General features: G+C 37.4%; 1 protein-coding gene across 3 annotated transcripts in view; it reads right to left on the bottom strand.

Annotated features, from left to right (window-relative positions):
* The window catches only part of LOC124554005 (zinc finger protein 418-like), a 218,937-nt gene that overhangs the window by 76,620 nt on the left and 121,914 nt on the right, over positions 1 to 20,403 (bottom strand). For 2 of the 3 annotated variants that reach the window (XM_047128024.1, XM_047128025.1), the window contains exons 6-7: positions 18,638 to 18,675; positions 3,770 to 7,209 (exon numbers count right to left, since the gene is read on the bottom strand). In XM_047128024.1, the coding sequence (XP_046983980.1) occupies positions 6,030 to 7,209; positions 18,638 to 18,675 (1,218 nt within the window). In that variant the 3' untranslated portion in view covers positions 3,770 to 6,029. Of the gene's footprint in view, positions 1 to 3,769; positions 7,210 to 18,637; positions 18,676 to 20,403 lie in introns of those variants that run through there. The other variant, XM_047128026.1, reaches the window with a different exon arrangement.

Genomic DNA, 20,403 nt, shown 5'->3' with positions numbered 1-20,403 from the left:
CTGAAGCTGCTTGATGTGGTATTAGAAGATGCTCCACCTTTCTAATCACTCTCTGAAGAATAAGTCTCTCCAGTATTTTGTAGAGGTGACAGAGTAAAGAGAGTGGTCTATAATTTTTGGGATCTTTCCTATCCTTTCCATGTTTCGGTATGGCAGTTACTCTTGATTTTTCGCCTACTTTAGCGATCTTGCTCTCTCAAATGCAGTTTCCCATAAATTGCAGTAACCAAAGCATTTTAGCGGAACCAAAATTCTTGATTTGTTCAGCTCTAACGTCTAATTTACATTTATTCAGGACTGAATTCAATTCTTCACGAAAGAAAGATGGAGATAAGACACTATTCTCTTGATCTGTTTGCCTGAATAATTGTTTCCTCTCTATATTTGTGGGTTTAGTTGATCTGTCATGAATCAGGAGTTGGTAAGCAATTTGGTCTGGTTTAATATTAACATACGTGTTGACCTGAGTGTTATCATTACTCAGACGATGTAATAGCCTCCTGGCCTTTTGGCTTCTTTTACTCACGTCACAGTCTGACATTAATTGTATCCATTCTTCTTTCTTAGCCTCAGATATTAAAGAGAGGACATTCTGTGCAAGGCTTGATGTGGCTTCACTGAAAGGATCTTCTTCCAACTCCCTGTAGTACTCTTGAAGAAGAGAGGTCGTTTCAGGGGTTATACCCTTGATATAGTTCATTCTGCATCCCCTTAGAATTGATGCTCAGGAGGAGGCATTAACGATGTTAACAAAATTCTCATATTGATCTATCACAAGACCTATAGTTAAATTTTCTCATCTAATAATTTTGAAAATTTCTGCCAATCAGCCGTTTTGAAGTTGTACCTTCGTCTGAAAGGGATTTCATGAGGTCTTACTTATGGGAGAACTTGACACATAATAGGTCGACGTTGTGTATTCGGTATGAGCTTAGAGACGTATTTAGTGCAGGTATTAAAAATACTTTCACTAACGAAAAGCAGATACGGATTTAACCAGTGTCCACTGTAGAAGGAATGAGGTAGTTCGCTGTCATGAAGGAGTGAGAGATGAAAGTTTCAGCCCACATGAGGACAGCCTCACCATTTTGATCCTCTTGACTGTACCCCCAAGCAAGGCTGTGACTGTTGATATCAGGTATCACAATAGAATATTTCCCTGTAATAAAATTTTCAGGTGGGGTGAAGGAAAAATCTGTTGCTGGAGGTTTATATGCTGATGTGACTCTACAGTTACTTAACAGTAATAATTTCATTATTCTTATCTGACCGACGAATACTACAGACTTCAAGGTCAGGTCTTATAAGGATGGCGCTTCCATACTGTACATAATGTGTTTCAGCAACCAGTTTCATTCCAGGAACAGAAGGACATCTCTGCTGGGTATCTATATATTTCTTCAACACAAGGTATCACAGTACTTGGTGTGGCACATGTCTTGCAAGAGTTGTTGCTTGCAGGAAGGTATTCCTTCAATATTCATGGATATTATAGTCAACACTGGCCCAAAAACGACTGTTGATTAGATGTCTCTAATACTTCTGGTGTGAAAGGATCGGCTGCCGGGTTATTCTGACATTTCCCAGGGTACACATGATTGCAATTCGTATCTCTGTATTTATCATCAAACATTGCAATCTTCAGGCAGGCTCCTTTCGTGTACCCCATTATTAGATGAGGCACTAACTCTGGAGAGATCATAATTATTTGTAGTAATGCAAATGCTTAAAAAATGTCCCATAGCATGCTTTACGGTAACATTTGTTGAAAATCAACTAACCTGAGTATAATCAAATAGACTTAGCTAATGGGACATCCACATGGGGATACTGGTGCATCTCAATCTGTTCTTTATGAGACAATGTATGAATTGCATAGATCTATCTCATGTGCCATGCACTGTAACCAAAGATATGAAACTATGTCGATGTGCAACTGCCTAGCTCCAACGTGTACAAATTTATGGGTATAAATGTATGAGTGAGCTACACCTGCAGTCCTATGTGGCAAACTATTTAACTTACCTTTAGTAAACGTAGCCACATTAAACATAAACCATAAAAAATTTTAATAGCAGGAATACGTAATACAGAATCCAAATAAGTAGCATGAATCTGCAAACTATTTTCACAATTTTATATTTTAGTGAAAAGCAGCTTTTCTAGCTTTATATGAAACCTGTATCATCTTCCAACAAACTTCATTCACTAAAGTAATTTCAAACAAAAAATACTCCAATTCTGTTAACAACAATATTTAAAATCATAGTTTCTTGATTTATGATTCAGTTTGGACTCAAGATAACACTAACATTAGTCTTTCGACAGATGTCTAACAATACATGTTTCAAAAAGATCCATTTTGGACAGGAGTGCAAGGCAACAATTATAGTGTCTAAATGATGTTCCTAAGAACTTTTTGGTTATAAAATGCCACGCATATTAGCTTGAAGTGCAGTGGTGATAATGTGAAGACATTCATTACAGCCTTTATGGAATTTGCCACATATATTTCAGCAGAAAACATTTAAAAGTGGTCAGGAACATCATATGATGACAGCAATAATAACCGGTTACTAATGACATTTGTTTCAGTCTTATTATATAAATACCACATTACAACAATTAATGGCACTTTATTTTGACAAAGTACTATTGTCAATATTTCCCATTGCTTCTGTCACTTGAACTCTTATTTTAATAAATCACTGTGGATTACTTAATTTTTTTCAGAATCTTTAGAATCATCACAAGTGTATTTTCAGTGATGAGTCCATTAAAATAGAAGAGTTACAAGCCAGAATTTAAGCTTCATGTGAGTATAGTATTGTAAGTTTGTGAATTCAAGGCTCTGTTCTTACCTGAATAATAATAGTAATGATGTTTGTCTCAGCAAGCATTACTGAGAGAACAAAATATTTTTGTTTTGATTAAAATAGACCAACCACAAAAAGCACAGTACCAACAGGAACTGAAGTAGAAATATGCAAATAAGTAGCTGGAGACAATAGTGTAACAACATTACTATAATGAGAATGAAACAATTTAAAATCCATGCAATTTCCTTCCAAGTCACAACCAAAATTTCTAATGAAGTGTGTATGAGGATGGGAGTCGACAAACGATGAATAGATCAGCATTCCCTAAATATTTAAAAGCCACTGCAGTATTGTAGCCTAGATAGCAGCACACAATTATGTTGCAAGAACCATCATGAGAGATACATTCTCATTACAGTAAAAAGACACACAGCTGAAAGTGTCGCAAACTTCAGAAATGCCTATCACTTAATAAAAATAGTCTCAAGTTTTGGAAAGTATGACAAAACTTAATAAACGAACTACCTTACACCAATAAGAAATTGGTGAGAAATCGAAAACACTGACCAAAAACAAACATTATGAAATATAAGACAAAGCATTAGTAAAGATTTCTGAAAACCTCACATTTAGTCAGAGAAATTATGGAAAATACACACTATGAAATCATGTTTAAAGCAGATAAAAGACAACGAAAAAAATCAGGTTAAAACAAAGCAATTAGAAAGAAAGCAAATTTAATAAATTAACTTATTACAACAAAAATTATGCATTTGGATTAAATTCATATTCTAGTAATCACACTGAGCTCTTATAACTGTCCTCATGTTTATACAAACAATTGGAATTATAATCTGACACTACATCATGACAGTTTTCCCACTGATGTTTGTACAGTAGTTACATGATATTTAAAAACAGACAAATAATTAAAAGATTTGATGCATGGAATTAATCATCATTTAATCAGAATTATGTACAGGGATTTTTAATACAAATATTTTTCACAAGAAATATGGCACTTAAACTGACAATAGTATATTGGCATAAAATTTAATGAAACATGAAAATTTGAATTACTACATAATTTACCAAAAGATCCTTTTGTGTCAAGATACACTGTTGATCCAAATCATTATACCCACTTCCCTAGGAGGAGTGTGTGCTACCCAGTGGCATTTTTGTTATGTCAAGTAGTAACGAAACTATATAACCAGCAATGAATGGGTGATCATTCTAGTTACAGTATGTGTAAAAAACTGGCATAAATAACTTTGCCAAAGAGCAGATGGTTTTGCCTGGTGCCTGGGTAAGTGCAGCTAAAAACAGTGAATCTGGTTGGCTGCTCAGATGCTTTTATCATTAGCCTCTATGGAACATCTTTGAAAGATGGTATATCCACAAGTTGACAAAAGGTTGTAGGATTACCATGCATTACCTAGAACAAGGAGATCAGAACCTAGCTGCTCTGTAAAATGGGATTGATGGCAATCTGTGGAGACAGGAGAAAATGCTTGAGCAGGCACATGAGTTTCAAGCTATTCAGCAGACACTGTTGAACATGAGGCCCCAAGTTATATAACAGCTTTGTATTCCCATGTTGATCTAACAACATTGTCAGTTACTATAGTAATACAAATGGGATAATTGAGATTGGACTGCATACCAATAAAGATGTGTCACGTGTTGGGATAAGTGACATTTCTTGTGGACCAGGTCAATGGTTGTGCCCTGATGTGCCATCACCCAGATGAACAGTCGTTCAACACATGCACAACACAACAGGTGCAGAAAGTTGGGGGCAATGTCATGCTATAGGGGATATTCATATGAGACGCCAAGAAACAGCTGGTCATAATTGGAAGCACCATGACAGATGTGGAGAACACGAACATAATTGCAGCCTCTGTGTCACTTAATGGTTGATGTATTCCCTGGTCACAATCACAAGGTCAGAATCACACTGTAATGGTTTGAGCATCATGATAGCTCACACTGTTGTCTTTCCCACCTCATTAAATCATTATGAAACGAATTTGGGATGCTATTGCACACCAACTACACAGCAACAAACTGATAGCCTGCAGTAAATGGGAACTGTGTGAGGTGTGTGTAGACATATAGTCCAATTTACTAGTGGAAAACTAACAGAGTACTAATGAGTCCATACCATACAGAAGCACTGTTGTATTGCAGTCTGAAAGTGCTACTAGGCAGATGATTACAATTTTTGCCTGATCTCTGCATACTTGCCACCATCAGTTATTTCCTAATGTAGAAGTAGCACAGATAGTTCACATGTGTGCAAATTTTGATCACACAAACAGCATTACTATTAAGAAGGCATACCTCAGTAACATGTTTGCATAATCATGATATTTTTGTATCTTTCTCCATCGTTGAGAAAAATAGCCTGAGTGATGGATGTGTAATAAACACATTTATGCTGTCGCCTGGGTACTGCCTACAGCATCATGAATATTGAAATGGCAGTTTCTTTCAAATAATTAGCAACATACTGGTAAATTCTCTTGAAGAATATGGAGTCGTGATTACTGCATAGGACTTCTACTCAAACAAGTAACATATCTCTCAATGCACCAATTTCTGGTAGACAGATCGTTATAGCATGGAGCATTTATAACAAAAAATTGCAATGTGTGCTTCATATAATGTATTTAGTATGCAACTTCTTTGAACATGAAGCTGTGAAAACGGATTTGTCGTATTTTTTGTGACCTTTCTGTAGCACATGCGAACAATATTCATAACGCACTTGTGCTCTCCTTTGAACATGTTTAAGTCTACAGACCTCAACAATACTTTGAGTGGTCTCTACGTAATGTGTATTATTGCATGCTTCTAAAGATGATAGACCGGATTAAAAGATTCCCAGCAAATATCACATCTGTGTAGCCTTCTTTTCAGTGTGTAGTGATAGCTGTTTCTTGAGGTTACTCGAGTTTTTATACAATTTGCCAAAAATACTACATTTGTGTGGTCGTTTACCGGTGTGTACTAATGTTTCCTTGAGATTACCAGAGTAAGAAAAATATTTGCCGCAAGTATCATATTTGTAGGGGCTCATTCCTGCGTGTATTTTCAGATGACCCAGTTCTGAAAACGATTTGCCACCAACATTGACTGTGTGGTCCCTGTTCAGTGTGTATTAATTCGTGTTTCTTGAGACTGCCCCATTGAGGAAACGATTTACGCAACACTATATTTGTAGGGTCTCTTTCCAATATGTGTCAACAAATGCCTCTTGAGATGGCCCGACTGAGTAAATGATTTTCCACAAACATCGCACTCGTGGGGTCTCTTTCCTGTGTGTATTACGTTTTGGGTCTTGAGATGGCCCGACTGAGTAAACGATTTTCCAGAAACACCACATTCATGGGGTCTCTTTCCTTTATGTATTAATTCATGTCTTTTGAGATTGCTCGACTGAGTAAACGATTTTCCACAAACACGGCATTCGTGGGGTCTCTTTCCCGTGTGTATTAATTCGTGAGCCTTCAGACTGCCCGAAAGAATAAACGATTTTCCACAAACACCGCATTCATGGGGTCTCTTTCCTGTATGTATTAATTCATGTCTTTTGAGATGGCTCGACTGAGTAAACGATTTTCCACAAACATGGCATTCGTGGGGTCTCTTTCCCGTGTGTATTAATTCGTGTACCTTGAGACTATTTGAACGATTAAACAATTTGCCACAAACATCACATTTGTGACGTCTCTTTGCACTTAGCACAGTGTGGACATTAACATGATCACTTGTACACAAAATTCCATAGTCATCACATCTGAGTTGCTCTGCAACTTGTGTCACAGTATGTGTATTGCTTGTGTCACTAAAGGATTTCCTTAAAGTTTTCGTGGTTTCCTTGGATGAAGATTGCTTCTCAGTCTGTTCCACGATTTCTTCTCGTACACTTTCTAAGGAGATGATGTTTTCATGGTAATCACTGCATTCAAGTTTCTCACTGTTGGCAGCTGATAATGCTTGGTCACCCTCACTCATTCTCAAATGTTCTTTCAAGCTGTCATCAGTGGGCAATACCTCACCACATGACTTACACACATATGCAGGTGCCTGCACACCATCCATGTGGATGAAGATATGCATTATGAGTCTGTATTTTGAAGGGAAGCTCTGTAGGCAGAAACTACAGTTAAACTTATGGAATTCCTTTTCCCTGATGCTACAACTTAATCTAGTGCCACATAAGCTGTCTTCATGTGAAGTCCGTAACTTGGTATAGTTATGAGACATACTGAAATCTGTTAACATCTCTGTATCTATCTTCTGATCGTCATCGACTAGTCCTTGATGTAATGCTTCTTGATACGAAACGTTACAGCTGTCACCAGCACTTTGAATGAAACTGAGGAAGGAGAAAAGAGGTGTGAAATGTTGATTTACATGATACAAAAAGCAGTATTTCACCATCCACAGAATCAGGGACTATAAACCGAAAGAAAAAATGTATGGGTGTCACAGATAACTTATTCAGTACATGTAAGTGATTTAAAATTATCATGACATTCTGCCAGAGCAATAGAATTTTTATAAGGCAAATGATCACAGGAAATTCAATAACGACCAGTCTCATTCAGTGCTGACTGGGTTTCCTAATTTTTTAGTAGGTACTGTTGTTTAAAAAAGTCTTGTAATATTTTTAAAATACTGTTCAACAATCTTTTAGATCAAATTATTACTTTTATTAGATATAATATCCCTCAGTTCTTGACGTAACAGTTTCCTCCCAAAAATAAAGGAAAAGAAAAGAGAAATCAATGATTTTAAAATAAAAATAAATCACTCTCTCCAAGTGGATCTTTCTTTGTTTTGGAGAACACTTTGAGCTTAGAGTATAAATTCTTGAAAGCACTCATGATAAATTTATTTCACAAAGCAATTAAGCATGGCATTTTATTTGATTCCAAATGAATCCCCAACTACCACAAACATCACATTTATTATTGGCTAGGTAGTATGGCCATCAACCAGGTGGACAACACCTGTACACGAACACATACATAAATTTCCAGACTGATGAACAAATGTGAATGACACACACAAATTATTCCGAATTTAGAGTGCGTTGTTAGCAGCACAGCTTATGTTTAGCCCTTTCTAATTGACATATTGTCTGTCAGGCAGGATGCCAATGCAGTTACAGCCTCCCATTCGATAGTATCTTCACAACTCCTGGTCCCCTGGAGTTTCAATACAGCCTCAACTGAATCACACACCCCTATCAATGGTGACATCAGCACAAATCATGTACAGTCCATCCTACCATAGTCTCCTGCGAGCAAGTGATGGCAGTAGGCGCATGGTCTACCCGTGTGATATCTGGGTATAATCATTCCACCTGCAGCTACCCCATTCCATCACAATAGAACTGGACATCTTTGAGCTTCCCAATGAGGTCATTGGAGTGTGGATATGGCTGTGGGTGTGTAGGAGCATGCACATACTTGCATGCTATTATTCTATCCTGATTGCTGCTTTTGACTGTTTTGTCTTTTGATGGATATGTGGTTTCAAGTAACCAATGACAGCGAAACATTACAGTTTGATTACATCAAAAACTGAAATTTTGCTGCCGTAGATGGCTATGCAGAGAAACATTTTAAGAAATATTTCTGTCTTGAGTTCGCTCATAGAGGTTAGCCTTAAAAGCTCTGAACAAAATAATCATGATCTCAGTTGTGCTGCAGATTGTTAATCTTCGTTTTCTTGGATATACTGCACCTCATATAGTTGTGGTAAGGTTATGACATAAGTTTACATTAAAGGCTACAAAAGGCTGTCTAAAATCATCAGACACTAAGTTAATGTAGAATATTGTATCCCACTGACTACAGTACTGTATGTTGAATACCCTTTTGGGTATGCCCTATGTAGGTATATTTCTTATACAGTCGCTTCCACATCTGCCGGATTATAAGAGTAGATGCCTGGTGTGCCCATAATCAACGTGGCTGAAAACACCTCCCACTTTCAAAGCTTACAGATAGCATAGATGGCAGGCACTGACTTTCCCGAACACTCCTATGTAAACATATACAAGGAGGACACAGCCACAATTACACATATTTCCCACATATCAGATAAGGGAAAGGCAGTGTATTCCAGCCATTCACATTCTCAGGGTGGAGCAATATCCTTCAAATGTACACTGGATGTGGGTGCGCAGTTTCTTGGATTCTACAGACGAAGTATGCCACATGCTGATCGAATTTTTCTTGTCATTTGGCTTACACCTTACAGTAATTATTGTGCAATGTATCATTTTCGCCTGGGTTCAGTAGAACAGGCAAGATTGCTTTCTCACATAAAGCGGAAATTTTCCTTCTAGTTCAGCTGTTATGTGGCACTACTTGAAAATAAAAAGTCATATCTAGGTTTCTTGTGGCATTACATCCACCCTGTCTGAGCTATCTCCTTTTCTCCCCTCAGGTTTTTAGATTTGTTCCTGACTGATACAGCAGTTTCATGGGCTATCACAACAATAGTAAATCCTCCTCATCATTACTCATACTTTTGTTGAGCCAGCAGACAAAAGAAATGACGTAGACAGCTGTTCTGGGCTAAATATTCACTGTAGATGAACAACATTGGAACTATCACCATGCTTTGCGCGAGGTGAATACTGTGGGTTGACACTCACTTCCACAACAGGACAAGTGCACCAACAGTGTGGTGAATCTACCTTGCAATAACCATAGTCTGGCAAGATGTAAGCAATTTTGAATATCTCCAGATGGTAAAACAATCCTCTGTTTGCTCCATGTGGTACCCACCTCAGTGACCTTTTGACATACCTATGTGTGTAGGTTACAATTATAATGAAGCAGGATTAGAGATTAGTTGTGAGAAAATAAATAACTGTGCTGAAGTAAATTCTAGCACTTGTAATCAGAAGACATAGCTCATCTCACAACGCACCAGGAGATGCTGGTATTACACCTGCATATTACTGACATTAATATCTCCTACAAATGAAATGGCTGGCAAAATTTTAGGGCAATATTAGCAATGCTTCTTGCAAAAGAGGATCTTGGCAAATCAAAACAAAATCTATTGTTATCATTGAGTAACTGCCCTAAGAATTCATACAGCTAGTGTCTGATCTCAATCCTCACTTATCCCTCACAGACAGCAAATAATACAGGTTGCCCATCCAGCTGTCCTTACCCCCACTGGAAACCAGTCAGATACTGTGCCCTGACAGCATGGGAGTATTGAAACATTTACAAAGTGACTCGCATGAAATACAGTGATCTTCTACAGATAAAAAGTTTCATTTACTCAACATGTGCTATCAAAACATGAATTTTCCATTGCAGTATAATAGTAATTAAACCAATGATAAGCTTTTGTGTTATTACTACAAGGCATTAGGGAGATGACAATTTGAAGGTTTTCACTGTGGAACTTTATGGTTCCATCACAAAACCATCAATATTTGCATCACATGTGATTCATGGGATATAGGGTATTTGTACCTGATGCTCTGAAAGTGCCAAGTCTCATTATTTGGACAGTTATTATCTTATATGTTTTTTCTCCAGTGAGTATGGTGGTGGTGTAGGTTTCAAGTATTTTCTATCTAGTTCTTTTGGGATAGAGTAGAACATCAAGTAACACCCCCCCATCAGTTGCCACAACCCTCAAGCCATCATCAAATGTGTTCTTGAAGACATTGCTAGTGAAACTTCCAACACTGAATATACCAAGATGTCCCATTGGAACAACCTTCTCATAACGAAAGTGAATGACACAGCAAATATCCTAGTCTTTTGCTGGACAGTCATGGTTCAAGCTGGTAGAATTGTTGCAACACATATGTTCCTGATTCATATACAGCTTTCTGATATTTCTCATAGAGTTCTTGTCCTTTAAATGACACAATGAAATCCCACAACAAAGCTTGTGATATTTGGGACTTATGGCATCATGTCAAGATTGATTACGTGAGCAGTAACACATGCTGTTAACCCTTATGAACTTCAGTTTAATATTATATCTCTTAACTGCATCTTACCATTTTAGTTATTCATAATTTTCCTCAAGAATGTGTTGCCTCATTTCTACCAGCCCTTCTTAATTGCTGTGTAACGTCTGAAAAATAACTTATGATAAACAAAAACTTACTATAGTGTTGTGAGAATATATGATATTTAGTGTACTACTAAAAAGTCTATCAGCATCTCCACGGCACAATGTCATGATTTCCTAATTTTGTGACGTTTTGGTAATAGCTAAGTTATTTGACATGTTTCAGTTGTGTGGCACCCACTTACCATATTAAACATTTATCTTGCCAAAGTGAAGTGACATGCCTGCCTTAATGAAACTGGGAGACATACAGTATATAAAACTGCAATGGAAGGATATCTACGGAGAGTCCACACGCTAACATGAGGTTAATGAAGATGGATGGCCGGTCTTTCTAGTAGTACAGGTACCAGCCACAACCATACCATATGCTAGGGAAATTATTTTGCAATTCCAGAGGACATGGTGCTCTGCTGTATAGTTTAATGATAATGACATCCAATTGGGTAAAATATTCTAGTAGCAATATAGCCTCCCAATAAGATCTCTGGGAGGGGGCTACTCTGGTGGATATCATCAGGGGAAAGAAACAATATCACTGTAAGTGAGAGTGTGGAATGTTAAGTCCCTTGATTGATTAGGTGAGTCAGAGAACATGAAATCAGAAATGGATAAGTTGAAGTTCGATATGGTGGGAATTAGTGTGGTGCATGGCAGGAAGAACAACATTTCTGGTTAGGTGGGTGCAGAGTTATCAACACAAAATGAAATAGGAGTAATGCATGAGTAGAAGTAATTATAAATAATAATACAGAAAAGTAGGTAAACTATTATGAACAGTACTGTTGACTCCAAAACGGCCTTGCTGTGCTGGTACTGCAGACGGCTGAAAGCAAGGGGAAACTACAGCCATAATTTTTCCCGAGGACAAGCTGCTTTACTGTATGATTAAATGATGATGTCGTCCTCTTGGGTAAAATATTCCAGAGGTAAAATAGTCCCCCATTCGGATCTCCGGGCGGGGACTACTCAGGAGGACGTCGTTATCAGGAGAAAGAAAACTGGCGTTCAACGGATCGGAGCGTGGAATGTCCGATCCCTTAATCGGGCAGGTAGGTTAGAAAATTTAAAAAGGGCAGTGGATAGGTTAAAGTTATAGTGGGAATTAGTGAAGTTCGGTGGCAGGAGGAACAAGACTTTTGGTCAGGTGATTACAGGGTTATAAATACAAAATCAAGTAGGGGTAATGCAGGAGTAGGTTTAATAATGAATAAAAAAATAGGAGTGCTGGTTAGCTACTACAAACAGCATAGTGAACGCATTATTGTGGCCAAGAAAGACACAAAGCCCATGCCTACTACAGTAGTACAAGTTTATATGCCAACTAGCTCTGCAGATGATGAAGAAATAGATGCAATGTATGACGAGATAAAAGAAATTATTCAGGTAGTGAAGGGAGACGAAAATTTAATAGTCATGGGTGACTGGAATTCGTCAGTAGGAAAAGGGAGAGAAGGAAACATAGTAGGTGAATATGGATTGAGGGGAAGGATTGAAAGAGGAAGCCGCCTTGTAGAATTTTGCACAGAGCATAACTTAATCATAGCTAACACTTGGTTCAAGAATCATAAAAGAAGCTTGTATACCTGGAAGAATCCTGGAGATACTAAAAGGTATCAGATAGATTATATAATGGTAAGACAGAAATTTAGGAACCAGGTTTTAAATTGTAAGACATTTCCAGGGGCAGATGTGGATTCTGACCACAATCTCTTGGTTATGAACTGCAGATTGAAACTGAAGAAACTGCAAAAAGGTGGGAATTTAAGGAGATGGGACCTGGATAAACTGACAGAACCAGAGGTTGTAGAGAGTTTCAGGGAGAGCATAAGGGAACAATTGACACGCATGGGGGAAAGAAATACAGTAGAAGAAGAATGGGTAGCTCTGAGGGATGAAGTAGTGAAGGCAGCAGAGGATCAAGTAGGTAAAAAGACGAGGGCTAATAGAAATCCTTGGGTAACAGAAGAAATATTGAATTTAATTGATGAAAGGAGAAAAAATAAAAATGCAGTAACTGAAGCAGGCAAAAAGGAATACAAACGTCTAAAAAATGATATCGACAGGAAATGCAAAATGGCTAAGCAGGGATGGCTAGAGGACAAATGTAAGGATGTAGAGGCTTGTCTCACTAGCGGTAAGATAGATACTGCCTACAGGAAAATTAAAGAGACCTTTGGAGAAAAGAGAACCAGTTGCATGAATATCAAGAGCTCAGATGGGAACCCAGTTCTAAGCAAAGAAGGGAAAGTAGAAAGGTGGAAGTAGTGTATAGTGGTCTATACAGGGGCCATGTTCTTGAGGACACTGTTATGGTAATGGAAGAGGATGTAGATGAAGATGAAATGGGAGATATGATTCTGCGTGAAGAGTTTGACAGAGCACTGAAAGACCTGAGTCGAAACAAGGCCCCGGGAGTAGACAACATTCCATTAGAACTACTGATGGTAGACTTTTGTCATGACTGGTTCTCCCAAGGCCATCTGGTGAGCACGATGTATGAGACAGGCGAAATACCCTCAGACTTCAAGAAGAATATAATAATTCCAATCCCAAAGAAAGCAGGTGTTGACAGATGTGAAAATTACCGAAATATCGGTTTAATAAGTCACAGCTGCAAAATACTAATGCGAATTCCTTACAGACGAATGGAAAACCTGGTAGAAGCCCACCTCGGGGAAGATCAGTTTGAATTCCGTAGAAATGTTGGAACACGTAAGGCAATACTGACCTTACGACTTATCTTAGAAGAAAGATTAAGAAAAGGCAAACCTACGTTGCTAGCATTTGTAGACTTAGAGAAAGCTTTTGATAACGTTAACTGGAATACTCTCTTTCAAATTCTGAAGGTGGCAGGCGTAAAATACAGGGAGCGAAAGGCGATTTACAATTTGTACAGAAACAAGATGGCAGTTATAAGAGTCGAGGGGCATGAAAGGGAAGCAGTGGTTGGGAAAGGAGTGAGACAGGGTTGTAGCCTCTCCCCGATGTTATTCAATCTGTATATTGAGCAAGCAGTAAAGGAAACAAAAGAAAAATTCGGAGTAGGTATTAACATTCATGGACAAGAAGTAAAAACTTTGAGGTTCGCCAATGACATTGTGATTCTGTCAGAGACAGCAAAGGACTTGGAAGAGCAGTTGAACAGAATGGACAGTGTCTTGAAAGGAGGATATAAGATGAACATCAACAAAAGCAAAACGACGATAATAGAATGTAGTCAAATTAAGTCAGGTGATGCTGAGGGAATTAGATTAGGAAATGAGACACTTAAAGTAGTAAAGGAGTTTTGCTATTTAGGGAGTAAAATAACTGAGGATGGTCGAAGTAGAGAGGATATAAAATGTAAACTGGCAATGGCAAGGAAATCGTTTCTGAAGAAGAGAAATTTGTTAACATCGAGTATAGATTTAAGTGTCAGGAAGTCGTTTCTGAAAGTATTTGTATGGAGTGTAGGCATGTATGGAAGTGGAACATGGACGATAACTAGTTTGGACAAGAAGAGAATAGAAGCTTTCGAAATGTGGTGCTACAGAAGAATGCTGAAGATAAGGTGGGTAGATCACGTAACTAATGAGGAGGTATTGAATAGGATTGGGGAGAAGAGAACTTTGTGGCACAACTTGACCAGAAGACGGGATCGGTTGGTAGGACATGTTTTCGGGCATCAAGGGATCACAAATTTAGCATTGGAGGGCACTGTGGAGGGTAAAAATCGTAGAGGGAGACCAAGAGATGAATACACTAAGCAGATTCAGAAGGATGTAGGTTGCAGTAGGTACTGGGAGATGATGAAGCTTGCACAGGATAGAGTAGCATGGAGAGCCGCATCAAACCAGTCTCAGGACTGAAGACCACAACAACAAGAACACTGTTGACTCAGTTCCATAGGCAACACAGATAAAAAGGCAAAACTATCTATAATTGTACAGGCACGTATAATTACTAGCTGTGTCAATTATGAAGAACTTAAAAGAATATATAAGCTTGTACCTAGATAAAATTTTGAAGTGGAGCAAGCCTTCAACCATTAGGATTAAAAACAGTGAATTTCACAAAAAGGAGAAACATAGTGCCCTATTACTACACTCATAAATTCTTGAATGTAACAATATGTGAAGATACCAATGATATCATCACACTGGTTCAGTTGTAGGTACAGCAGTCAGTCCATTGCTGGGATACCACAGAAATCCAATGCTTTCAAAACAACTGTGTGACTCACCTCAGAACATTGCTAAAGGGTGTGTGATGCATATCAAATAGGTCTAACCAGGGATATTAATCTATTACTTCACATTGCTTTGCAAGGAACAGATATAGATCTAGACATAGCGGTCACACTCATCTGTGAGCATTTACTAGGTGAAAAATGGTAAATGTTTACCATGGATATACACAGTAAATGCAGAATTGAATCATTTCCAAAAAATGATTTTGCAACCTCATGAGTCCAGCCTTCCTATACAACAGGTCAAGTGGCTACTACAGTTCAAACACCAAAAAAGCACAGCCACAATTTGGGATGAGAACATCTTGTGCCAGGAAAAAAGAGCTTTACTGAACACAAACGAAGATCTGATAGTGCATTACAGACAGTACAGCAGAATATTTCACTATGCACAGTTTGTTGTCTTCTGAAGTAGTTAGAGCTCTGTCCACCTTGCACAAGATACTTAAGTCCAAGGAGTTATTCTTCCCTTGCTCTTACTTCCATTCTGTATCATGGTTTTTTTAGAGAATAAGAATATTAGGAAAATTATTAACACAATTGATAACATTTGTCCTGTAATTTCACTCTAGTTCTGTGGTGACAAAACTTTCCTTCTATGATCGAAGCACAACTGATCAGTATTCATTTTACTGTCATTGCCAGATAAATCACTGTCAGTTTTGCTCCCAAATCAGCCAAGTTTGCAATGTGTGCATTAAGCCCTTTTGGGGAATTGTACTGTGTGAGATTTCCCAAATTCAGACATTGGTAATTCTAGGCATCCTTTGTTGTAGCTTCTCAAGTCACAAAAGATGACTCACCAGTTAAGTCTTCATGGCCTTACTAAAGCTGACTACAGCAGCTGCTGAAATTTAAGATCATGATGGTGGCCTGTAAACTGTCAATACAACAAGCTTATGTTTCCCAATCCACATTGCTGACACAGTATTCAAAGAGCTGTTCACCCCAACATTCATTAATCTGAAGGGGCTGAAACTTGACTCCAGTTTTTGGGTATATAACCACTCACCCTTTCCTCTTACTCATTCTACATGGTAGGACATTAGCTTGTACCCATCACATTGAATTTCTATGACTTCCATGTCATATTCAATTAGAATAGTTAGCACTATACAGCTGCTGACACTTCACCTGCACTTTGGTTTGATTCTTTTTCATAAAAGAAGTACACTGTTTTTATTAAGGAACCAATACACAAACTAGCTGGTGTATAGAATGTGTTAATATCCTTACTTCTCTGTAATATTTTTACTTATCAATAATAATAAACTCACTCAAGGTGAACACTTGGTTAACACCAGCAAAATATCTGTACTGGCAGTGATGTTCTTGATATTATACAATGTTTTAATGGTTAACAAATTTCAGTCAGCATGAATTACTAACTTTTTTTGGTCTGTTGCATCATTGCATTTTTCATTAAACCTGAATTGTCAACGTTTTTCCCTTTTCCTAATGTTTCTCTAGCTGACCTTTATGCATATCATTGCTCAACAATCGCCATCAACAAGGAAAACAATTGTGACACCAACGGTGTGGAAAACTAGATTCCATCAACAAGTGCAATTCCATGTTGAAATGTGCTTTTATGTTCTTTAAACAGGGCCACTATTAGTAACATTGAGTTCCAAGCAGTGAAAGGGTTGTCATGCCATAGGAATGACAAAGCTTAGATCAGCAATAGAAACTGAATATTCGTCAGGAAGCAGAACATGGTGTATTGAAAAACAGCACAACAGGCAGGAAGCTTAGACTCAGCAAATTTAGATTATCCACACTATGTAAATGAAAAGTTCTTAATTCTGCTGCACTGGGTTCCAGGTGCAAATCAAAGTGATTTCACAGTGTTATGCATGAAGATGCTGAACATTTACTTTTAAATGGTTCAAGCTATATGTGCACTTCCAATGTATCTTTAAGTGGAACTATAATTCAATCAACAACAAATGAGACTGTAGAAAAAAATTTAGACATTCAAAACAGACATCAGGTGTTTTGCTTATTGACTGTGTAAGTTCCAAAATAAAAGCCTAATTTCCTGCTAAGTGATTGGAAATGAAATGAATAAAGTTGATGAAGAAGGGGCAAGTATTGATTGCATGAATTGGACCTAGTGAGAGAAAAGTTTGCTATATATTACGCCAGCAATGGAGGCAAAACTAGGATTTCTTTACAACTTCTACCAAGTCAAACCCACAAAATAAAAGATGACATGTGGCATGGTGGGGGCCAGCTGTAAACATTGTTTTTAACTTTTGTACTTGTCTGTAATTCATACAACATAGATGAACAACAATCTTGGGTGACCAGTAATTCTGAGAAACTGATATGTTTTAAGAACATGAAATTAATGCTTTACCTTGCATCTACTCTCATTATTGGAAAGCTTGGATTGACAGTTAATGATAAATGGCTTTTTTGTTTTAATATTAACTAATTTAAATGTTCACTTTTTACTGCCAAATATGTTAAGTTCCCTTCTGCCTTTGAATCAAGGCATTACTGTTGCTATGAAGACATTGTATCACAAGCCATTTGTGCTATCCTTATTGCTGAAAACGAGATGGAAGCATTGGATGCAATACAAGCTGGGAATCAGTTCCATCAGTTTACTCATAAAACTTACAGAACTGTTTTAGCAATTCCTGGAGACATTATGTTGGCAAGTTAGATGGTGACAACAATATCACGTCACCTGACAATGGAAAATTTTGCAAGACATTTAAAATCCTGAATCTGGTGTACAAACATTTCTGTCTGAGGTGTAAAATACATCAGACGAATGTGAGGAGGACAAGACCATTTTGCCTACCCACCATGAAGTGTTAAATGCCTTGGACACTTTAGAAAGTTTTGCTGCAACATCTGAACAGATCATTAGTTTTACAGACGTTCTTACAGCTGGCCATCTAGTTAGCAAGCATTTTTGTTTCTTTCTGTGGCAGCACAATGTGTTGAATGTTTGCCATTAGAAAATTATCTGCAAGTGCAATTTTTCTGGAATTTTTGTTCCTCTCTGTGACAACACAGTATACTAGATTTAGAACATTATTTGAGTGTATAATTTTTCAGGATACAGTACAGTATCTAATGTAAGGGCTTTAGTTTTCATTTTTGTTGTTTATGTTGTTACTGCAAACCAATGTTATAAGTTGGACTGATGTACATTGTAATATCGTAAAGCTCCTTTTTAATCTTCTGCAATAATAGAACAGTTGATATAGTAGCGTTTTCTCTGATAATATGCATAATATTGCTGTAGTCTGTATATACTGTATGTATATACAGCAAATGGTTAATATACAGAAAAATAGAACTCCAAAAACAGAACTTTTTAAAAATAACTTCTGGTATTTTGGTCCATAGGGGTTATTATTTTTCTTTCACTTTGAGTAACTAAAAATTTATACTGCTCAAAAAATTCTGCAGTGAATAATAAAAAACGTACCTTAAACTATCAGATGCATTTCTTATTGAGGCTGCCACCTGAAACAATACAAAGAATTATTGGCGATTTAAAATTGATGAAACAGTAAATAAATAAAATTGTATTAACACCCACTACCATCTGATTGTTCCAAACAATAGTTGGAAATATTATTATCAAAGAGACACAACATAACTGCAGCAGTTATTGAGGAAAATTACAAGTAAAAATTAACACTTCATTTCAGCACTTTGCTTTTAGCTTTGTAAATAATTATAAAGACACTGATTTATTTGAAAACAAATTTCCAACTTGATACTTCAAATTAAAAGCGTGAAACATCATTCACCTGCCATGCACATACAGTAAGGTGAAGTACCAGAGAAAAATGTAAAAAATCGTCAAATTTTTATTGATGAAACAGGTAAAGAAAAGAACAGAAAAAAGTTCTATCTGAACTGGTATTGAATGTATTTTCTTCACAACTGTTGCACTGAATATTATGCCATATCACATCAGTTTCATCCACAGAGGAAATTAAGGAGTACAGCATGACATGAAAGTGATAGGAATTATTACATGAAGTGCTGTTATTTTATAGGCATATAAATGACAAAGATTCGTGTATTATCATAAATAGGAAATAAACAACATGGTTAACGTGAGGACAGTGTGCTCTTCAAATGAATGAATAGGCTTTCATACATACAATGAATACATATGAAGAATCAATGAGCATGTGGACAACTACAATAGCACTAAAATAAGTGTTACTCGAGTCTAGCAGAAGACCATTAAGATCAAGGATAATCAAAAGATTCAGTCATCAAACCCAGAGATGATCACCTAATGCGAAACATGTCAGATTAAACAAACTATTTCACATTAACAGTAAAGACTGAGTCATCTCTGACAGCAAGTTGAATTAAGGTAACTAAATCAGGTAATTTTTCTCAAAAATAACAACTGCACTGAAAATGAGTAATAACAAAGATAAGGGTACTGACAGTCGGATACCTCTAATTTCCTCACACTGATAATTACGGGCGATGTTTCCAGATTGCATCGTCATCATCATCATCGTCATCGTCATCCCATACATTAACTTATAAGAGATAGTGTCTAAATTTAAAATTTTCTTCTTACTCCTATATCCTTCTCAATTTCTTTACATACACAATGTGATCAAAAGTATCCAAACACCCCCAAAAACACAGGTTTTTCCTGTTAGGTGCATTGTGCTGCTACCTACTGCCAGGTACTCCATATCAGCGAACTCAGTAGTCATTAGACATCATGAGAGATCATAATGGGGCACTCCGCGGAACCCATGCGCTTCGAACTTGGTCAGGTGATTGGGTATCACTTGTGTTGTATGTCTCTTTGCCAGATTTCCACACTCCTAAACGTACCTAGGTCCACTGTTTCTGATGTGATAGTGAAGTGGAAACGTGAAGGGACACATACAGCACAGAAGCATACAGGGCAACCTCGTTTGTTGACTGACAAACTGCTGACACTTGAAGAGGTTCGTAATGTATAACAGGCAACATCTATACAGACCATCACACAGGAATTCCAGACTTCATCATTATTCACTGCAGGTATTATGACTGTTAGGTGGGAGGTGAGAAAACCTATACTTCACCATCGAGCAGCTGCTCATAAGCCACACATGACGCAGGTAAATTCCAAATGACGCCTCGCTTGATGTAAGGAGCGAAAACATTGGACGATTGAACAGTATAAAATCGTTGTGTGAAGTGAAGAATCAAGGTACACAATGT

Source organism: Schistocerca americana, chromosome 11 (genome assembly GCF_021461395.2).
Source record: "Schistocerca americana isolate TAMUIC-IGC-003095 chromosome 11, iqSchAmer2.1, whole genome shotgun sequence".
NCBI lineage: Eukaryota > Metazoa > Arthropoda > Insecta > Orthoptera > Acrididae > Schistocerca > Schistocerca americana.
The sequence above is the reverse complement of the archived record's forward strand: the minus strand, read 5'-3'. Positions and strand labels throughout refer to the sequence as shown.